General features: G+C 45.1%; 1 protein-coding gene across 4 annotated transcripts in view; it reads right to left on the minus strand.

Annotated features, from left to right (window-relative positions):
* The window catches only part of CACNA1B (calcium voltage-gated channel subunit alpha1 B), a 306930-nt gene that overhangs the window by 17353 nt on the left and 272754 nt on the right, over positions 1–16823 (minus strand). For 3 of the 4 annotated variants that reach the window (XM_085320126.1, XM_085320123.1, XM_085320127.1), the window contains 2 exons: positions 16042–16169; positions 9030–9126 (listed from right to left, as the gene is read on the minus strand). In XM_085320126.1, the coding sequence (XP_085176252.1) occupies positions 9030–9126; positions 16042–16169 (225 nt within the window). Of the gene's footprint in view, positions 1–9029; positions 9127–11468; positions 11566–16041; positions 16170–16823 lie in introns of all 4 variants that reach the window. The other variant, XM_085320125.1, reaches the window with a different exon arrangement.

The raw sequence follows: 16823 nt of genomic DNA on the forward strand, positions 1-16823 counted from the left end.
GGCACAGCTCTGCTCCATCAAAGCAGCATGCTCAGGAGATAATCTGCCAAGCCARCTCTGTCATTCTTTCCTATATCGCTCCAAGTTGCCTTCTACATTTTGGCAGGTTGGGTTTGGTGCAGTCTGGGACTGGCTGCTCCTAACTAAAGATGTGGAATATGGTTTTTATTAGAGACAGTTCTGCCACGTATCTCCTTTCCTTGCTGGCCCCTCTGGAGCTCTGAAGGCCTCTTCTTTTCCTTCCAGTCAATGAGCTACACAGCTCCATCAAGGCCATAGCCATATGGAAAGAGGCTGGATGAGTGAGAGCAAAACAATAATTTCCCCCTGCTATGTTCTTKCAGTTTGGACATTAAATCATCACTCAGGATCACAATACAGCTTTCCAAGATCTTTAGACTTGGCAACTCCTTTCTCATCACCAGTCAGGGCCATCTCTAACTAGGGCAAATGCATCATTCTCGTAAATAATGAAGTACCCGAGATCGCACCAAGCTTGGTGCTTTGGCAAGCTTCATCTCTGCTGTGGCTTCTGGTCCCTGTGTATTTACATGGGACTAGTAGAAGCATTTTCTAAGCCCGGCTGATAACCTCAGCAACACATTTAAAGGATGGATTTCTCTTTCTTTGGCAATCTAATGATATTTCTGCTCCTCAGCTTTCAAAATCTGTTTGGAAACTTCCTTAGTCAGAGCCATATCAGACAAGGCTCTGCATTTCCTTTCTTGAAGAGTTCATGGCCAAGGAAGTTACTGAGTGCTAATCTGTCTGGGCAGAGGTTTGCAGAAGCCTATAAAACCAAGTGGTAGCTTTATCCAGGCCCCTTGCTCAGGAATGAATTTCATCCATGTCTGAAAGCTGCTTAGACTGTAACACTGATCCCTATCACTCTACAGAAACCTTCTCTTTGTTTAACAACAGTCCAACATGCTGCTAAAGAAATTTAAGCACATTCTGCAGCTAGCTTAGAATTCACTGAGGCAGTAAGCTGCCACAGCAGAGTGCACGGGAAAGACCAGCTCTCACTTCGGCTCTGGGTGGATTTGCAAGGACACGAGTGGTCAATACCCTGCAAATATTCTTGCCATGCAGCCCAGTTGCTATGCCAGTCCCTGCGCCCTCCTAGGCAGAGGGGCACCCTTCTCCTAGGGTGTCTTTGGGTGCAGTGTAGCTTAATGGAAATGGTTTGGGGAACATGCTCAGGGTCTCACTCCCTCCTTGCTGGTGCAAGCTGCTGGTCAGGTATAAAAGCAGGGAGCACGAGCTCTGGCCTCTGGCCAGCTCTCACTACAGCTGGCTGCTCCCGTGTTCACCTGCAAGAGGGGCTGCTCGCAGAGACCCCAGTAAGAGTGTCCCATTCTTCCTGAAACTTCAATACATTCCTAGAATAAACCTGACCTGATGCAGATTTGAATATAATGCCATGGCCTTGTGTTCTTATACTGCACAGGAGGAAAGAAACTGTATCAAAATTGTCTTAAGTGGTTTGGCAATCTCTCCTTCATCCACAGAATAGGCGGAAGGTTCCACGGGTGCTCCAGGAACACGGARAAGTGATTAAGCTTAGGCTTGGCCTGGAGGCAATTTGAATACTAGGCAATGATAAGAGCTGCGAGTACTTTATAGAAACCAGATTTACTGGCCCAGTCCTCACTTGCAATGTATAAAGGGGCCTTGTGCAACCCCACTTCTTTTCTGGCCTGGAGGAAGCTTTATACACACACGTACACATGCCTGTTTACAGGTAAACTGGATACCTCTGACCTGAGATTCCCTTATAAAGGTAATGGGCCCTAAATTTGGAGATTTAGCAAGGCTTTACATGCCTAAAGCCCTCCTGAAAAGAGAATGAGAGGTTCTAACTCATCTCAGAGTTTCTGAAAACTGTTTCTCAAAGCCTCTTATTTAACTACTCAAAGGAACTTCCAAACACAAATCTAAACCTTAAAAGGTTTGCTGGGTTTAGCAAGTTTTTGCAGGAGGGGAAAACAGTACATCCGAGAGGAAGGAGCTGTCTGGAGTCTCACTTGGGGATGAGAGGCAGAGCTGGGCATTGCATTTAACACAAGCCCTGACTCCTACTCCTCCATTTTTCCCCCAGAAAAGGCCAGGTTGATCACCTAAGACTTATCGCTCCTTTCCACCACTGCAGAGTCTCCCCATCTGGAGCAATCTCTGACATGCTGTTTGCCAGAGATCTAAATCGAGCTGCCTTAGGCACTCTGCTGCCCTCAGAGAGGACATCATTACTCCTGGTACCTTCTGCCAGTCAAGGAAAAAAATGTCCCCTCCCAGGCCAACACAGTGGCACTCAAGCGAGAATTTGCCGGGGGGATTTAGTCCTGTCATCAGCACAGATGGGTGCTGCTCATCCCCTRTCACTTAATGCAGTGTGGCAGCTACGCAGACCCACCATTTCTACCTCCCGCTCCTGCTCCCAGTCCCTTTGGTCATCCTGGGGAGCAAAGCTGGTGTGACGAGGGAAATCAGCCCTGCTCTTCTCAAACAACCCTCGCTGATGACAGAAGGAGGATGGCGGCTGCAGGCACTCACATCTGATCCTGAACTAAGAATTCATCTTTCTGTTAGCTTCATCGGCCTCTGTCTCTAACGCTGCCAGCAGCATTTGGGGCAACAAATGTGCAAAAAGTCTGTTTCTGAGGWGAACAAACATCCAAAGGAGCTGAGAGCTCCTATTTGTACCATTATCCACCTTAGGACCGCGCGGTATACTGCGGAGATAAAAGACTAGCGTCACACAAACTCTGTTTCCTAAAGGCTATGCCAAACAACTGCAAATCTCAAAGAGCTCTCTTAAATGTGCCCAGAGGTTATCTCCATGTCTGATATGCCTCTGAGACAGGGAAATCAAAGCCAAGACTTTCCTCCCTTTATAATTCAAYGACAGTATCATATGCTGGCAAGGCCACAAGAATTTTGTCTGTTTGCTCGTGTCGAACGGAACAGCATTTCAATTCAGACTTCCGCCCTCAGTACACAGAAAGTTACAGCAAAACTTTTGTATCAGTGTGAGCCCATAGTTACRACTTACTGAAAGAGCCCCACTGAGTTCCACTTCAGTGGGGGAGAGAGAGAATTGAAGAGATGGAAAGAGAAAGAAGATGCATGGAAGCAGTGAACAAGCAGATGAGAAACAGTATCTCTCAGGAGAGCTCTATCCTCATGGAAATTAGCACCAAAAACCATTCTGGGACTGAAATGTCCCAGCTTCTCCACTGACTTTCCARTCATCTGAATTCCTAAAGGACATGAAGGCAGACACAGGCCCCATCAAACATACACACAGTAACAGTGCATGAAGGTCTTTCCTCCCAATTTTTAAACAGTCAGAGGATTCAGAAAGAGCATTTCCAAGCACAACTCACAGCRAATGCAGTTTTATACAGATCCTCACCCATCTCCCAGACTATAACTGGGAACTCCTAGCTGCAGCAGCCRTGCTGGAAGTAAGGCAGATTGACCTAGTCTGAGAGGACAACCCCTGCTGCAGAATCCCACCCAAAGGTGAGGAGGAGTAAGCCAGATGTTGGCTCAGACACCTCGGAAGAGTGACTCTGTACCTAAACTTCCTTGGACACTGTCTGGTGCTTTCTCCTGGGGCTAGAAATGCAGTTGAACATTCGAAAATGCAACCAAAGAAAAAAAATCTTTTTCTCCTCAAGATTGTATAGAATACAGGGAGGTTTCACCCTTGCAGGAAAACAAGTATGCCCTCCCCCCAAAAGACAAAACAAACCAACAAAATAAAATGGGGCGGAACATTGCAAAAATGTCAAAATATCACCTTCCAACATTTGCAGAGCAAGAAGKGTCAATTCTTTCAAAGTCAATTTTCTCAAATTATTTCATTCATTTACATTTCTATGGGAGCAATTTTGAAGGGACTGTAATCCAATTGAAACTGTTAAAAATTGTCAAAGTCAAATATTTTGATTGATCTACATTTACTTTTTGAAAAAAAGAATCAAGACATTCTGAATTTCAGGATGGAAGATAAAATCTCAGTAATTTTCATACACCATRGGCAACAACATGATAAAAACAAAACCAGTTAGTTGTTTGGCTACTCAGCATATACACTGTTTAAAATAAAATTAACAACTCCTCCTGCACACTTTGTGCTCTGATTCTTCTGGCTGAAATCACTCTTCCAGATCATATCTTACCAGTTCCTGACACTTTTGAATATRATGAAAAATCTGATTTTAAAAGAGAGAAAGAACCTAATTTGTAAGGTTGTGCACTTTTCTAGACCCTGAAGGAAAAGGGAAGAGCACACCAGTGCAGCACTGCTGTTTCCCCACCCTAGTAAGGACCTTTCTCCTCTTGGGGGCTCTTTAGGATCACTTGGCACACACGAACAGGGGTTTGAGTGAACTAATAACCTGGGGAGGGGACAGACTATGCTGGAAGAGAGGCCAAATTCCCACTGCATCCTTGGGCTTGGCAGCAATCTCCTCCTTGTGCTGCTCCTCTTCCTCCCTTTGCTTACTCAAAGAGCGGTTGGGGAAAATTGCCCAGCGGCGGCTGGAGCCCCCCCGCTCCYGTTGCCCAACACATGCCGGGGGAACCCGCCTTCTGCCCTGGTTTTAATTCGGCAGTCTCAGATGCATCCTCCTTTGAACACCAGCAGAAGAGAAGGAGGGAGAGGGACTTGGAACRCAAGGAGATCTCTGAAAGCTTCTGCAGCAAATGCCCCAGAGGCAGCAGCTGCGATACTCTCTCTAGAGGCTCTTAATTAACTCTGTGCACCACAGAAGAGGGAACGAGCAGATAACGAGATAGCAGCCAACCACAGCCGGGCTGACGGAGGCACTGCTTTCTGCTCCAGTTACCGGTATGATCAGGAGGGGTGCAGACACCCTCAAGCTCCTAGAAATCATTTAATTATGGCTGGGCAAATAAACAAAGGCATAAATAACCAGAAAGCAAACCTTTGTGTCAAAAAAACACAAAATGGCTTGGTAGACTTCGTACCCTTTCGGCATTCGGTTTCTGAAGACCTTCTGCTTGAAAAGTTCTGGAGCAAATAGTTATACMGACAGGGAATGTGTCAGAGAAACAGGGGAAAATTAATCTTGGTGCCAAAGGCCAAAAGAGAATCTATGCATGTTTTAATATAGGTCTCCTACTGCCTTCAGCTTGACCCAGAAAGCGAGTRTTGAACTCAAACACAAATATTTGCACCACAAATCTTACTCACCAAAACCATTCATCCAAATGTTAACAGGAAGAGGACTCCAGTGAGCTACAAGTACCGTGAAATCTAGCTGGCACCCCTATGAATTTTAATGATTAAGAATACCCCATCAGCAACACTGGAGCAGCCTCTGGGACAAGAGCTGCACCAGGAATAATCTCCAAATGTGAATAAATTCAGGACAATAGAGTGCTGCTTGCAGAAAACGAGGCTGAGTTCGGTGAATAAATGATTTGCTATGAATAATTCACTCCGACCTAGTTGTAATGATTCTGCTCTGATTTAACTCTTCTCTTGGCCTCAGAGAGGCTGGCTTGCAGGCGTCCCTCCCTTGCAAGCCTGACAGGGGCACGGGGCCGGTGCCAGGAAGCACGGGCTCTGTATGGCTCTCTATAGAAGAGGTAGCAAGGCTGGGCAGCCAGAAAAATAAACTATTCAAACCCTTGCCCAGCCTTCAACAACCTAGTCCAGATATTAAAATTTGTTTGGCAGTGCCAACCAAGGCTGGAGGCAGCCCTGGGAGCCAGCCCAGCGCCGAGATGACCCTCCTATCACCCATCCAGGTAGCTAGTCCACACCAGGAGGGACTACTGAGGAAGTCAGAACCCTCCTAATCCCCGTGATAAATCACCCTTGCAACAGGGTGTGCAAAGCTGTGCTTGACAGCACCAACCGAAGCCCCAGATGGAGCCAAGAGCCACCCGCCAGCCCCCAGCGCTGCCCTGCACACCCGGCCACGAGCCGAACGGATGCGACTCAGAGATGCAGAAGTGCCCCGGGGACCTGTCACCTTTTCAGGACCCAGAAGAGGCAGGTAAAGAGATGACTCTGGAAAGCGTTGGGGAAAGGCTTGGGTTACCACCTTTCCTAAAGGGATGCCACTCCTAGGACTCGCCCACAGGCTCGCAAACCCTCTCCYGCTCCACGCTGCGGAGCAGACAGGCTTAGCAGAGTCAGGGCATCTCCTCCTCCCGTGCTCTCTAACGATGCGCGTGAAGCTCTGTGATGCGGAGGGACAGACAGACTCCAAAAAGCCACTGCCAGCGCCTAACCCCGGCGACTGCCTCGGCACAGCTTTTCTTCCCTCTCTTCACCTGCTTGGGGRGAAGAGATTTTAAAATCTGTGGTTTTGTTCTCCTAATCCCCAGGGGAGGATAGAGCTCTCCTGCTGCCCGAGCGCTGCGAGGAACGGCGCCAGGAAGGAGCCCCAGGCATGCACTCGCAGGCAAGCAGCACGGCCCGCGCGGCGCCCCCGCGGGGGCTGCTCCTGCTGACCGAGGAGAACGGTTGAGAAAGGAGAACCGGAAAGCAACAGAAAGGAAGAACAGCCGCCTACAAGGCTGAACAGAAGGAAAAACCCAARCCAACCAACAGTGTGCAGATACACGGAGAAGGCAATATGGACACAGGGGAAAAACAGACAAAACCATTGCGAACAGAGGACTGGGAGAAATACAGTGGATGAGAAAAAAAAGGGGGGGGGGTGGAGATGTGAGACAAAAGAGCTTTTGCCAGACAAAACAAGTGATTTTTTGAAAAATCATTTTAAGAGCAGGAGAGCAGAAATAGTGCAGAGACAAAATACTGGCCACTAACAGCACTGTTTAGCAAACCAGGGGAATCGCTGCCTCTGCGTGCACCGAGCTGCACGTCGATTTTGCTCAGATGTGTACACGAGACAGCTACAGGTGGCTGGGCTGCAGCATAACTCCCCGATTTCCCAGCAGCGGCTGGGGACAGCAGGAGTGACGGCGGGTGGGTGAGCACCCACGGGGTGCTGGGCAGGGGAATGCAGCAGCTCGCACAGAGGGGAGGATGTTCAAACTTGGCACAAATCTGGCTCCGTGTACGTGCTGTTCCCAGCTGTTCGGAGAAATGGAGGAGGAGGGAGTGAAAGCCTGYACTGCTTCCACCTATGGCAGGTGGATTAGTTACACCAGGAGCTGTGGCTAGGAGTGGAGGTTAGTCCAACCTGCGGTCTTAAACCATGGGAAAAATTCAGACCTGGTCTTAGGCCTGTATTTCTGCAGCTTGGGGCTTTTGCATGATGTGCAAAGTGAATCTGATTGCCCCCAAAATCCGTGGAAATCTGACTTGCAATCTTGCAGTTTGTGTTTCCATAGTTTGGCTTGAACCCATCTCTACTTACAGCTCAGTTATGCACAACCACCTTTGAGAGGTTTTTTAGTAGACAGGTAAAAATTAAAGATGGAAAAATCAGGTGTCTGTGCTTTAAAAACAACCTCCTCATAGGCACCTAAGTTCTATGTATTTGTTCTTTTAAGTYAGACAAATTAAACTGGATATAAGCTATTCCATGGGGAGAAGACTTAGTGAGCACTGAGGTGGGAAGGCATATCTGCAGTGCCTCTGCCCCGTACAATTTTGTGTATAATTGCACCTCTACAACAATGTACATCTATCTATCCATCCATCTGTAACAGCTAAGATATGGGAATTTCAAGATTACCATTTTGAGGCAGCCAGGTTTCACAAGGGTATTTGCAATATGGTGGGTATGAAGAGTTCGTAGTAGAGATGCTCTTTTAGAGCAGCTGCTATCGTGGCCAAAAACGCACCAAAGAGAATACTGAAAAGATATCTAATTGGCTAACTTTAAGGTTATGTTTAATTTTCTTTTTATTTTACATCCTCATACACTAAGGAAGGCTCTTGCAGGAAGTCTTATCTGAACCTCTTCTTGCTGCTGCACGCCCCAAGAACGGGTTGGCAGGCTCAGGCTTAGACTTAGGCTTAGTTTAAGTCTCATGGCAAAATCTTGTCTTCAGTGAAAAAATGAGCACAACAGGGAGGATTTTTGTGATCTGGCTCCATTGCAGTGCATTGCACCAAGCACGGCTCGGGGTACAGTAATTAGGGGCTTGGTTGTGGCTGCAATGAGGTGAGCAGCAAAACACCCGTAGAGTTTGATTCAGCTTGATGCTGACTCACACCAATGCTAAATGCTTATAACAAATCTCTCCCTCTGAAAGCAGGAGGTTCAGTGTTAAAAGCTTCCAACAAATCGCCCCTGCAAACTGCAGATTTCCAAGCATCATGCAAGTTGTTTAGAGAACAGCATGGCTTTTCCCGGCAAGGAGCTGGGCCTATTCTGCAATTTGACTTTGCACCTGCCTGAGTTTCTACTGCATTCATCAWGGCAGCATCTGAAATGCAGCCTCTAACAGGCTTTTGAATATAATGTGTTCCTATGGTTCAATTAAAAAGTTTTTCAGAATAAACAGTTTGAGTAATTTCTTCATCTTACCATCTTAAATGGTTGGAGTTAAAATAATTCCTTTAACAAGCGTGTTTAAGGAGCCCTTCTGGTGTTGCTTCTGCTTAATAGCTTGCTAACTCCTACAATACTGCCTACTCAAATTACTCTGAACTAATTAAGAGGGAAAAACAAACCAATCTACTACTGAAGGGCTAGCGAGAGTGGAGAGTCAAAGTGCTGTACAAAGATAAATGAGGTCTGTACTGACGGGGTAATCTGCACGTTAGCACCTTCCCTTCCCAAAGTAGACTAGGTAGAAGCAGAATGAATAGAGAAACATGGATAGAGATAGCGGAGACATAGTTAGAAAGACAAACGGACGTGCCACAGCTTCAAAGACCAAAGAAAGAAAGAAAAAAAGCTTACAAAAAAGCAGAAGTTTTGAAATCCGGTCTGCTTAGAAAGCAGATTAAGCACTACAAAGAATCCAGGAGAACGACACTAATGTCACAGAAAAAAAGGGCACCCGTTCCAGCCGCGGCACAAAAAGCTCATGTTTGGCAGGAGTTTTTAGGGGAGTTGGTCTACCTTATAGGCAACGCGAGCAGGGCATTTCTTTCCAAGGCCTAGAGGTGGGGACATGTGTCTCAGCATCTCATACATGTCAGTGTAACTGATGCGCCCACTTGGAGTCAAAGGGAGAGAGGCAAAAGCAGGAGGACGCAGAAATCAGAGCGGAAAAAAAGAGAGAGAAAAAAAAAGGGGAAGGGGGGGAGAAGGGAAAAGGGGAACAACAGAGCAAACAGAAAGGAGGAGAGAGAGGGGAAGAGGGGAAAGCAGACAAGAAAACAAATATCCAGTTAATTAGATTTCTCAGGAAAACAAAAGCAAAATAAAAAAGTGGCTAAATTGCAAGGTTTCTCCGCTTCYGTTCCTTTGTTTTGGCACTCAACGTCTCCTCCTCACTGCAGAGAAATCCCGAGGCCACGGTTAACCCTCGACGCGCAAGCCCCTGCGGAGGCGGTCAGGAATGATTGACGGCTCTGGCCGGGGAGGGCAAGGGCGCGCTTGGGGCTTGGCTGGCTCTTCGTGGGGGCGGCGGGGGCTTCCCTCCTGCCCTAAACCAGGCAGTCCGAAAAGGTCATATTCACCATGCCAGGGAGAGCTGGTAGGCAGAGTTATGAGACAGAGAGAAAACTATTCACTAAAGGAAAAGTCAGGAAGAGCTTAGTTTTCAATACAACCTATAGGTTGGAAGTGGAAAAAAAAAAAAGAAAAAAAAAGAAAACATATATAGTTTTTTTTCTCATAAGGACAGGCTATGGCTGCTCTGACTCCAAGCCAAAGGTGCAGCAAACCTCAGCCTGCACTGATTCCTCTGGCAGCCTGAATTTGGGAGCCCAGGGCTCAACCTSCAGGAAGGCGGTGGAAAAGGGATTTGGTTTTCCCTTACATTTGATGGGGCCACACTTTCTTCAAACCATACAGCTGGCTGTCCTAAGCACAAGAAGGAACCAGGAATTACGGAGATTTGAGAAAAGGCCTTTAGACCTTTTGTCATCATTGATGCCATCTACCTTCAGAGCATGTTGGAAGCAACAGAAATCCTCCATGAAAAGCAAGGGAGGCAGAAAAAGCAAGAAATTCTCCTAGTTAATCTTCTTCTAGCTGCACTGAAACTGTGACCACAATTGTGGCAATCTCATTTTGTTTTCCCAGCTGGCTGCCRGCTTGTTATGTTGTGTGAATCTGGGCTGCCTTTCATCTGAGGAGACCAAAGTATATTACAGAACCTTTTAAATTAATGTTAGTTCCCTGGAAAAGCAGGAAAGTATTATCATCTCCACTGCACCAAGAGGAAACCAGGACCTAAGGCGCTCAGATGAAGCACTCGTCTCRCAGCAGGACAGCTACATAACCAGGCACCTGAACACCAGCCTGCTCTCCTGCCACGGACCTGAATTCCTATGCAAAGCACTGATGCAGAAGAGGATGGGAGAGAGAACTGACCATGCCAGAAACATCTATTCCCATCATTAATAACTAACTTGGTTAAAATACCACCCAGATTTTACAGCCCAAAGCTAAGATAATGGCTGATGAGACAGAAATTGTAATTGTAGACCGGTGACATAATCGTGGCTTCTCTCTTCCCTACCTAACTTCCAGTCGGAGGTACAGGGACTCACTGGCACGTGGTGCCCCTGGAAGCTGCCTTCTCTGCGATGCACGTTAACTCTCGGCCCCCAGTCAGCAGGAAAATCCCTGCCTGCACCAGGAGCCTTGCTCACGCCCTGAGCACCCCGCTGAGAGGCACGAGCCTGCCTGCACTCATTTCTTTGCAAGATCTGTCCTTAATTCCCCACTTTTGCTCTCAAAAACAGTATAGCTTTTCTGGTCCATGAGGTAGAAGGTTTCTCTTAATGCATATCATATCTTACAGTCTCAGTGAGTTAAGTGTTGTTCCCGAGGCAATGGACGGACTATTGCTGCTGCGCCGTGGTAGACAGAGAATTCATTCCTTCGCCTGGTGCCAGCCTAGATGAGAATCCCACTCTGCTGCCCACTTAACTGGTCTCCAGATAAAATGTCTTTTCAGCTCAGGAAAAAGAAGGATTCAAATGTTAGTTATTAAACTGGAGGGGCAGTACTACGAAGCTAAAAGAAAATGGACTTAAGACTCCCTCGAAATCTTCAGATGACATTTCTCTCTGGGGTGTATATAYAGAAAGAAAATATTCAGCTCCTGGGCTGCTTTTGCCCAACACTTCCCACCTAGATGAGGCGAGATGGAAGCTCTGGAGCTCACTGTCTCATAAAGCTGCCTGTCTCCAGCCAGCTGGGTGTGGGAGCAGACGGGGAAGAGATGCACGGAGGAGAACGGAGGCAGTCAGTCAATCATTCCTTCTCACGCAACGGGYTGGTTACGTTACAGTTTCTTTTCTGTACCATTTGCAATTGCGCTTGGGGTAAAAAGAAACAGGAACACAACAGAAAATGCTGGAGGGAGTCTCTGAAGTTCCAAACCTTGTATGCCACCCTATGAGGGCACTTCTTTCCTAAGCCCAGAGGTGGAGCAATAACACGTAACAAATTGTACATATCCTTATAATGAATTCGGCAACTGGAAAGAAAACATCAGGTGTTACGACAGTGAAAACAGAGAGGCACCAGCCTCCCACAGGCAAACAGGAGAGGCGGGAAGGGCAAAACACACTGGAAAACAAGGTTAGTCAGACAAAAACTTGGTTTGCAAAGCAAACACTTACCGAGAGAAAGAGAGAATTTCCAGCTGCTCAAAAAAAAAAAGCTTTATTCCGAGATTTCTTCTGTGAAAATCTTCAGCRTCATATAGGAGATTTTCTAACCATTACATTTAGTTACCTTTGGCATTAAAGTTTTTTTTTCCTCTGTGCCTGACCATACACCTAAAGACATCCTCTGCTCATTGCCCAGGTGCTGCAACGGCCCAGTGAAACCAGAGCTCACGGCACACAAATAGCCTGAGTGTTTACTGGGTTATTACTGGAACTYGAACTATCTAGTTCAAAGACTTTGGTACCTCCACTTTCCACTGTTGCTGTCTAAGCAACCCCAGCCTGGCTATATTCTGCTGCAGATTCAATATGCAATTCGCTGGAGGGCTAGAAAGGGCCATCTTACAAGTCTTCTCAGGCCCATCAGTCCCCAAAAAAATGAGCCTTCATTACCAAGAGGTGAAATCAGACTCCTCGAGGTAGCTTTATGGTCAGTCTCATTAACTTGCAACAATATTTTCAGCTATTTTAACGGTAGGATTAAATTACTTAATCTGTTGTAGGTAACCAAATCGTGTACAGCAAGAGCAAAATGACCTGCAAGGGAAAATGAGATGATYTGGCTTCATTTTGCTTATTTTGGTACATTAATCAAAAGGCAGCTGGGATGCGTTGGAACATCTCCTTCAATAGTACTGCTTTTTAGACATAAAAATTTAAGATCTATTAAAAACTTTCAAAATCAACTCAAAAATATTAATTTAGAAACAGATAAAAATGAAACTGTGCAAGTCTTCACCGCAGGCCTATATCATAGTTATTAGAAACTATTTATATTATTGCTTTAATTGAATCCAGAAATTTATGGTTTTATTAAAACCAGCCTGCAGAGAATTTGTATAAGCAGTTCCTTGGGCACTCTGAGACTCCACGGAGTCTGAGAACTGGTAGATTTACTRCATCAGAAGGTCACAGCAGCAAATTATGACCAGCAACAAAAGGGCTTCCTTCCCAGGTCATTCAAATTTATTTGAGCTTTATTTATTTTTACCAGCACCCTGTTAACTCAGATAGTCACAGAAGTGGCCCCGCGCCTTCTCCTGAATACACCGTCAGTACTCCCTGCTAGTCACGTAGGGATGAGTAACGAAAACAGGAAGGCAAGACCAACATTTCCAATATTTCTGATGTGTATGTTTTGAGGTGGAAGTGAAAGTGAGAATGCTCACTTTCTTTGGATAGCTTAAGGAAATAAAAGTGCACATAAATCCAATTTTCTTTCTTTTCACAATTCATCACTYCTTAAAGAGAATAAAGACAGGGGAGGATGAAAGCAAAGCTGTCTTTTTTTGGGTGCTGCTTCACCCAGTTGCTGGTTATTGCAGTTTCCCTGAACAAACAGGTCTGCAGCAGAGTTCTCTCGTTCTCTCTGTCTTCCTGCAATGCCTGATGTCGTCTCTAAATCCAACGATTTAACCATACTTACCCCTACTGAGGGAGATACATATTTCAAACAATAACAGTTGCTGGTTGTTTTTTTTTTTTAACTTCTGTTTGAATATTTTTCCCCAGAAAACTTTACAGAAAGTTGGATGTTGTAACAAAAAGAAAGGTGTCACTGAAAATAGGTAGGTAAACACACATACATTAACTATACATTTAAAACACTATTTGCACAGCAACAGTATTACAACACTTGTACTTTTTAATCTTGAAGYGTCTTTTTTTCCCCGGGGGTCTCGTGAAGTGAACAAACGCTGCCATTCCCTTTTCCACGGGCCAACCGAACAGGAGAGCTTGAGAGAGGGTCTCAATYAGTGACAGATGGAAGCAGGAATCCAGGTACCTGCATCTAGGTGTAACATACCACTGCCTGGGGACAGGAATGGCTTTTCGTGTAAACTATACTGCAGCGTTCGCGTATCGTTCCCCTATACGTGCACATRCTGGATTTACAAAACAAAGCTGAAATGAGACGATTGACTTTGGAGAACAARAATTCCATGGACACTTTCTTTCTGGGAGTCTGACCAGCGACTGGAACAAACAACTGAATAAAAAGTGGGTTCTCTAAAGCCCTACATCTTCAGATCAAAAGTAGGTGGACTGCTGGGAGCTCTACCTGAAGAGAATTTATTATCAAGCTCTGTTCATGGGTAACTATGGGAAATAAAATGTCCGGATCTTCACAGGAGTTCAGACCAAACCATCCAAAGATTTGTTCTGGCCTTAAAGCGTAAACGGWTTCCAGATTACTTTTGAATTGTGGAAATGTTAGTCTCACTCAGAAAAGCACTAATGGTTTCAGCGGAACTATTCCCAGACRGAAACTCCAGAACATGCACATGGTTTTAAGATTAAGCCTCAAGTATATCAYAGTCTTGGCTGTCCTTTGATTTGTACTTCTGCACCCTGTCACTCTGCCAACATCAATAGCTTTACAGTGGGGCAAAACTGGAACAAGGTTAGAGAAAACCAGAATTAGGATCTTAATCTACAGCCAGTTTTGTATTAACAGATCTGAAAGTGAGAAGGATCTTCCCCATAGCRCCTCAAAAAGTGTAACCGGTGAGTCTGAGTTAACAGAGCGAGCAAATCTTGCTGTAAACTTCCTGCTTCTGYTTCTTGGAAGGCATCTGAACATAGGAACATTTTAAAAAGTACACTGATACTTATTTTTTTCACTTTTAGGTATATAWCTTCTGCCACTGATGCTAATCAGAGCTAAGATTAATTCTTAAGGAGAGAAGGGGCATTCCCAAGTTTTCAGTTTCACTGAGATTTGCTAGTGGGAAGAGATAAGATTGGATGTGAAAAGGAGAAATAGCTATTACTGCATGCCAAATGCCCACAACGGACYTGTCTGCATTACAGAACACACTGTAATAAAATCTGCTTAGAGATTACAAACTCCTAGAATATGTGCAGGGTATAYGCACACTCCTAGTATASATGGCTTTGAACTAGTTTAAATCGYACAAAGTTCAGGRACATGCAGTCATTTTGGAATAGTTTTACATATAATGTTACTACATTAGTCTAAATCAATTTAAGTGAGACTTTAAAGCAGCTTAATTGCATCCTAGGAAGGAGTTTCAGATCCTGTTGATACATACACTTCCCACATCTATCTCTACTGAAGGGAAACAAAAAAGAGTGGAAAGACTGGAGGAGCTRGAGGCAGCTTCATCACAGATACAGTGTGGATTAATTGCAGAATAATTCATCGGGAGGAAGATAGATATAAAATCAGTAGGGGCTATGAAAAAAAGGTCTCCCAACAGGCTCTTTCCCAAGCTATTGGATACCAAGGAAATTACTGTGACTTGGATCTCAGAGCATCTAGAAATGGATCCAACACAGTCACCAAGACCATTGTGCAGCGATTTTCTCTGACRAGGGAGAAAAGCAGTATCTTAAGTGAGTCTTGCTCTAGAAGGGACTGCACATCACTGGTCAGAGCCATTCCCTTGACATTTTTAGCTCCTAAAATGCTTCCACAGTGGCTCTTGGGTCTGCCACAGCACAGCACCATTCTGCTGCTGCTGTGGTACCTAAGTCCATGGTGTGCAGCTTTCCCTGCTACTGTCTTTGAAYAAGAAAGAAAAGACAAAACAATAAAACCAAACACCTCACTGGCTGTGAGAAAAGCATTTTCTCCTTTAACATGCTCATGTATCAAGAACGTTTTATTGGAACTCTGAGCCTGCAGCACTTAACACACAGACGCAGAGCAGTGGGGTAGCTAGTCTTCATTTAGGGGAGACAGAGCACCTTGAAAACATCARGTGTTTTTTGTGTGGTCTCAGGTCTCTGCACATGACTTGTATAGTTATTAAAGGGGTTCTCAACTGGGAGAGAGATGCTGCTTAAGTGAGTGTAGTGAGGCTTAGCCTCCAAGTTATCTGAAGTGCTGCCAGTGGCAAGAGATTCAGCATATTTTTATCTTTAAAGTGGGATGAAGAMGCCAAAGGCATTCAAAGCTGCTTTCAGAAATCCTAAACATCTTTTCTACTTGGCCATTCAGCCAAGATCATTTGAATTTACCTTATTCTTTTTCAGCAGTATGTGCATGGGCAGGGATGGGAATTGTGTTTTACTTTATTGATTTGTTGGTTCTCATGTCTATTTAAAGGAAATTCCCTTGTAATGACATCAAGTTAATTAAACTCCAGTGCATTGTGAACTGAATTTGAAGCATTCCTCTCCAAAGTTATTTCAAGCTTTGGAATTCTTTTCCTTCTAGAATGTGTACTCACATTATATACAGAAACAGTCTGATCTTAAGTATTGTATCTATATACAATATATATTCATTACTCTATATATAACAGCATACATACCAGGCAGCTGGGTCATATTCAGCCCAGACACGAACAAACTCATCCAGATGGTGTGGGCCAAGGATGGAGGAGTCTCTTGTCAAGTATTCAAAGTTGTCCATAATCACAGCCACAAATAGGTTTAACATCTGCAGAGAGGAAGAAATAATAGAGTTAAAGAGAAAAGAAAAAAAGCTGGAAGGCATGTTTCACTTAGCAGGATGCGTGGTTTCTACACTGTGGTCACTGTCGAGTTTTTGGACCAAAAGAACTGTCTACATCTTCCTTTGCAACCTACAATAGCTGCTCTGCTCACAGGAGAGYAGCACTGCGATGTAAGATACTCCCAGCCCTGTCTTCTGTGTGGCCCTTTTAAATTCACTACAAGAACAAAATGCAGCAGGTAGATGGGAAAGCAAGAGACCAGAAAACCTTCCTAGATAATTACGAGATACATCAGCCCCCAACCCTACCTGAAAACAACTGTGGTCTCAGGCCAGAAAGTTTGAGTCACATGAAGCCGTTGCAAAGGACAATAGGACTGGCTGGTTTCCACATCTTGAGCAGAGAACCTCTGAAAAGCTCATAGTTTAGAAGTATGTTGTGAAAAATACTGTGAGGATATGCTGATAGGCAGCTTTTTCTTACAGCTATTGCCACGCATGGCAGTAATATGAGGTGCTTCTGACAATCTCCACAAAGAGACCAAGGAATGGCTGCACCCTGTGGAATGAATCCCTACCAAGGAGGGGCAGTTGACCCATGGTTCGTGAGCAGATCAAGTGTGACTTGGGTTCTGGGGC

This window comes from Rhea americana, unplaced genomic scaffold (assembly GCF_003343005.1).
Source record: "Rhea americana isolate MKP2758 unplaced genomic scaffold, rheAme1 scaffold_61, whole genome shotgun sequence".
Classification (NCBI taxonomy): Eukaryota; Metazoa; Chordata; class Aves; order Rheiformes; family Rheidae; genus Rhea; species Rhea americana.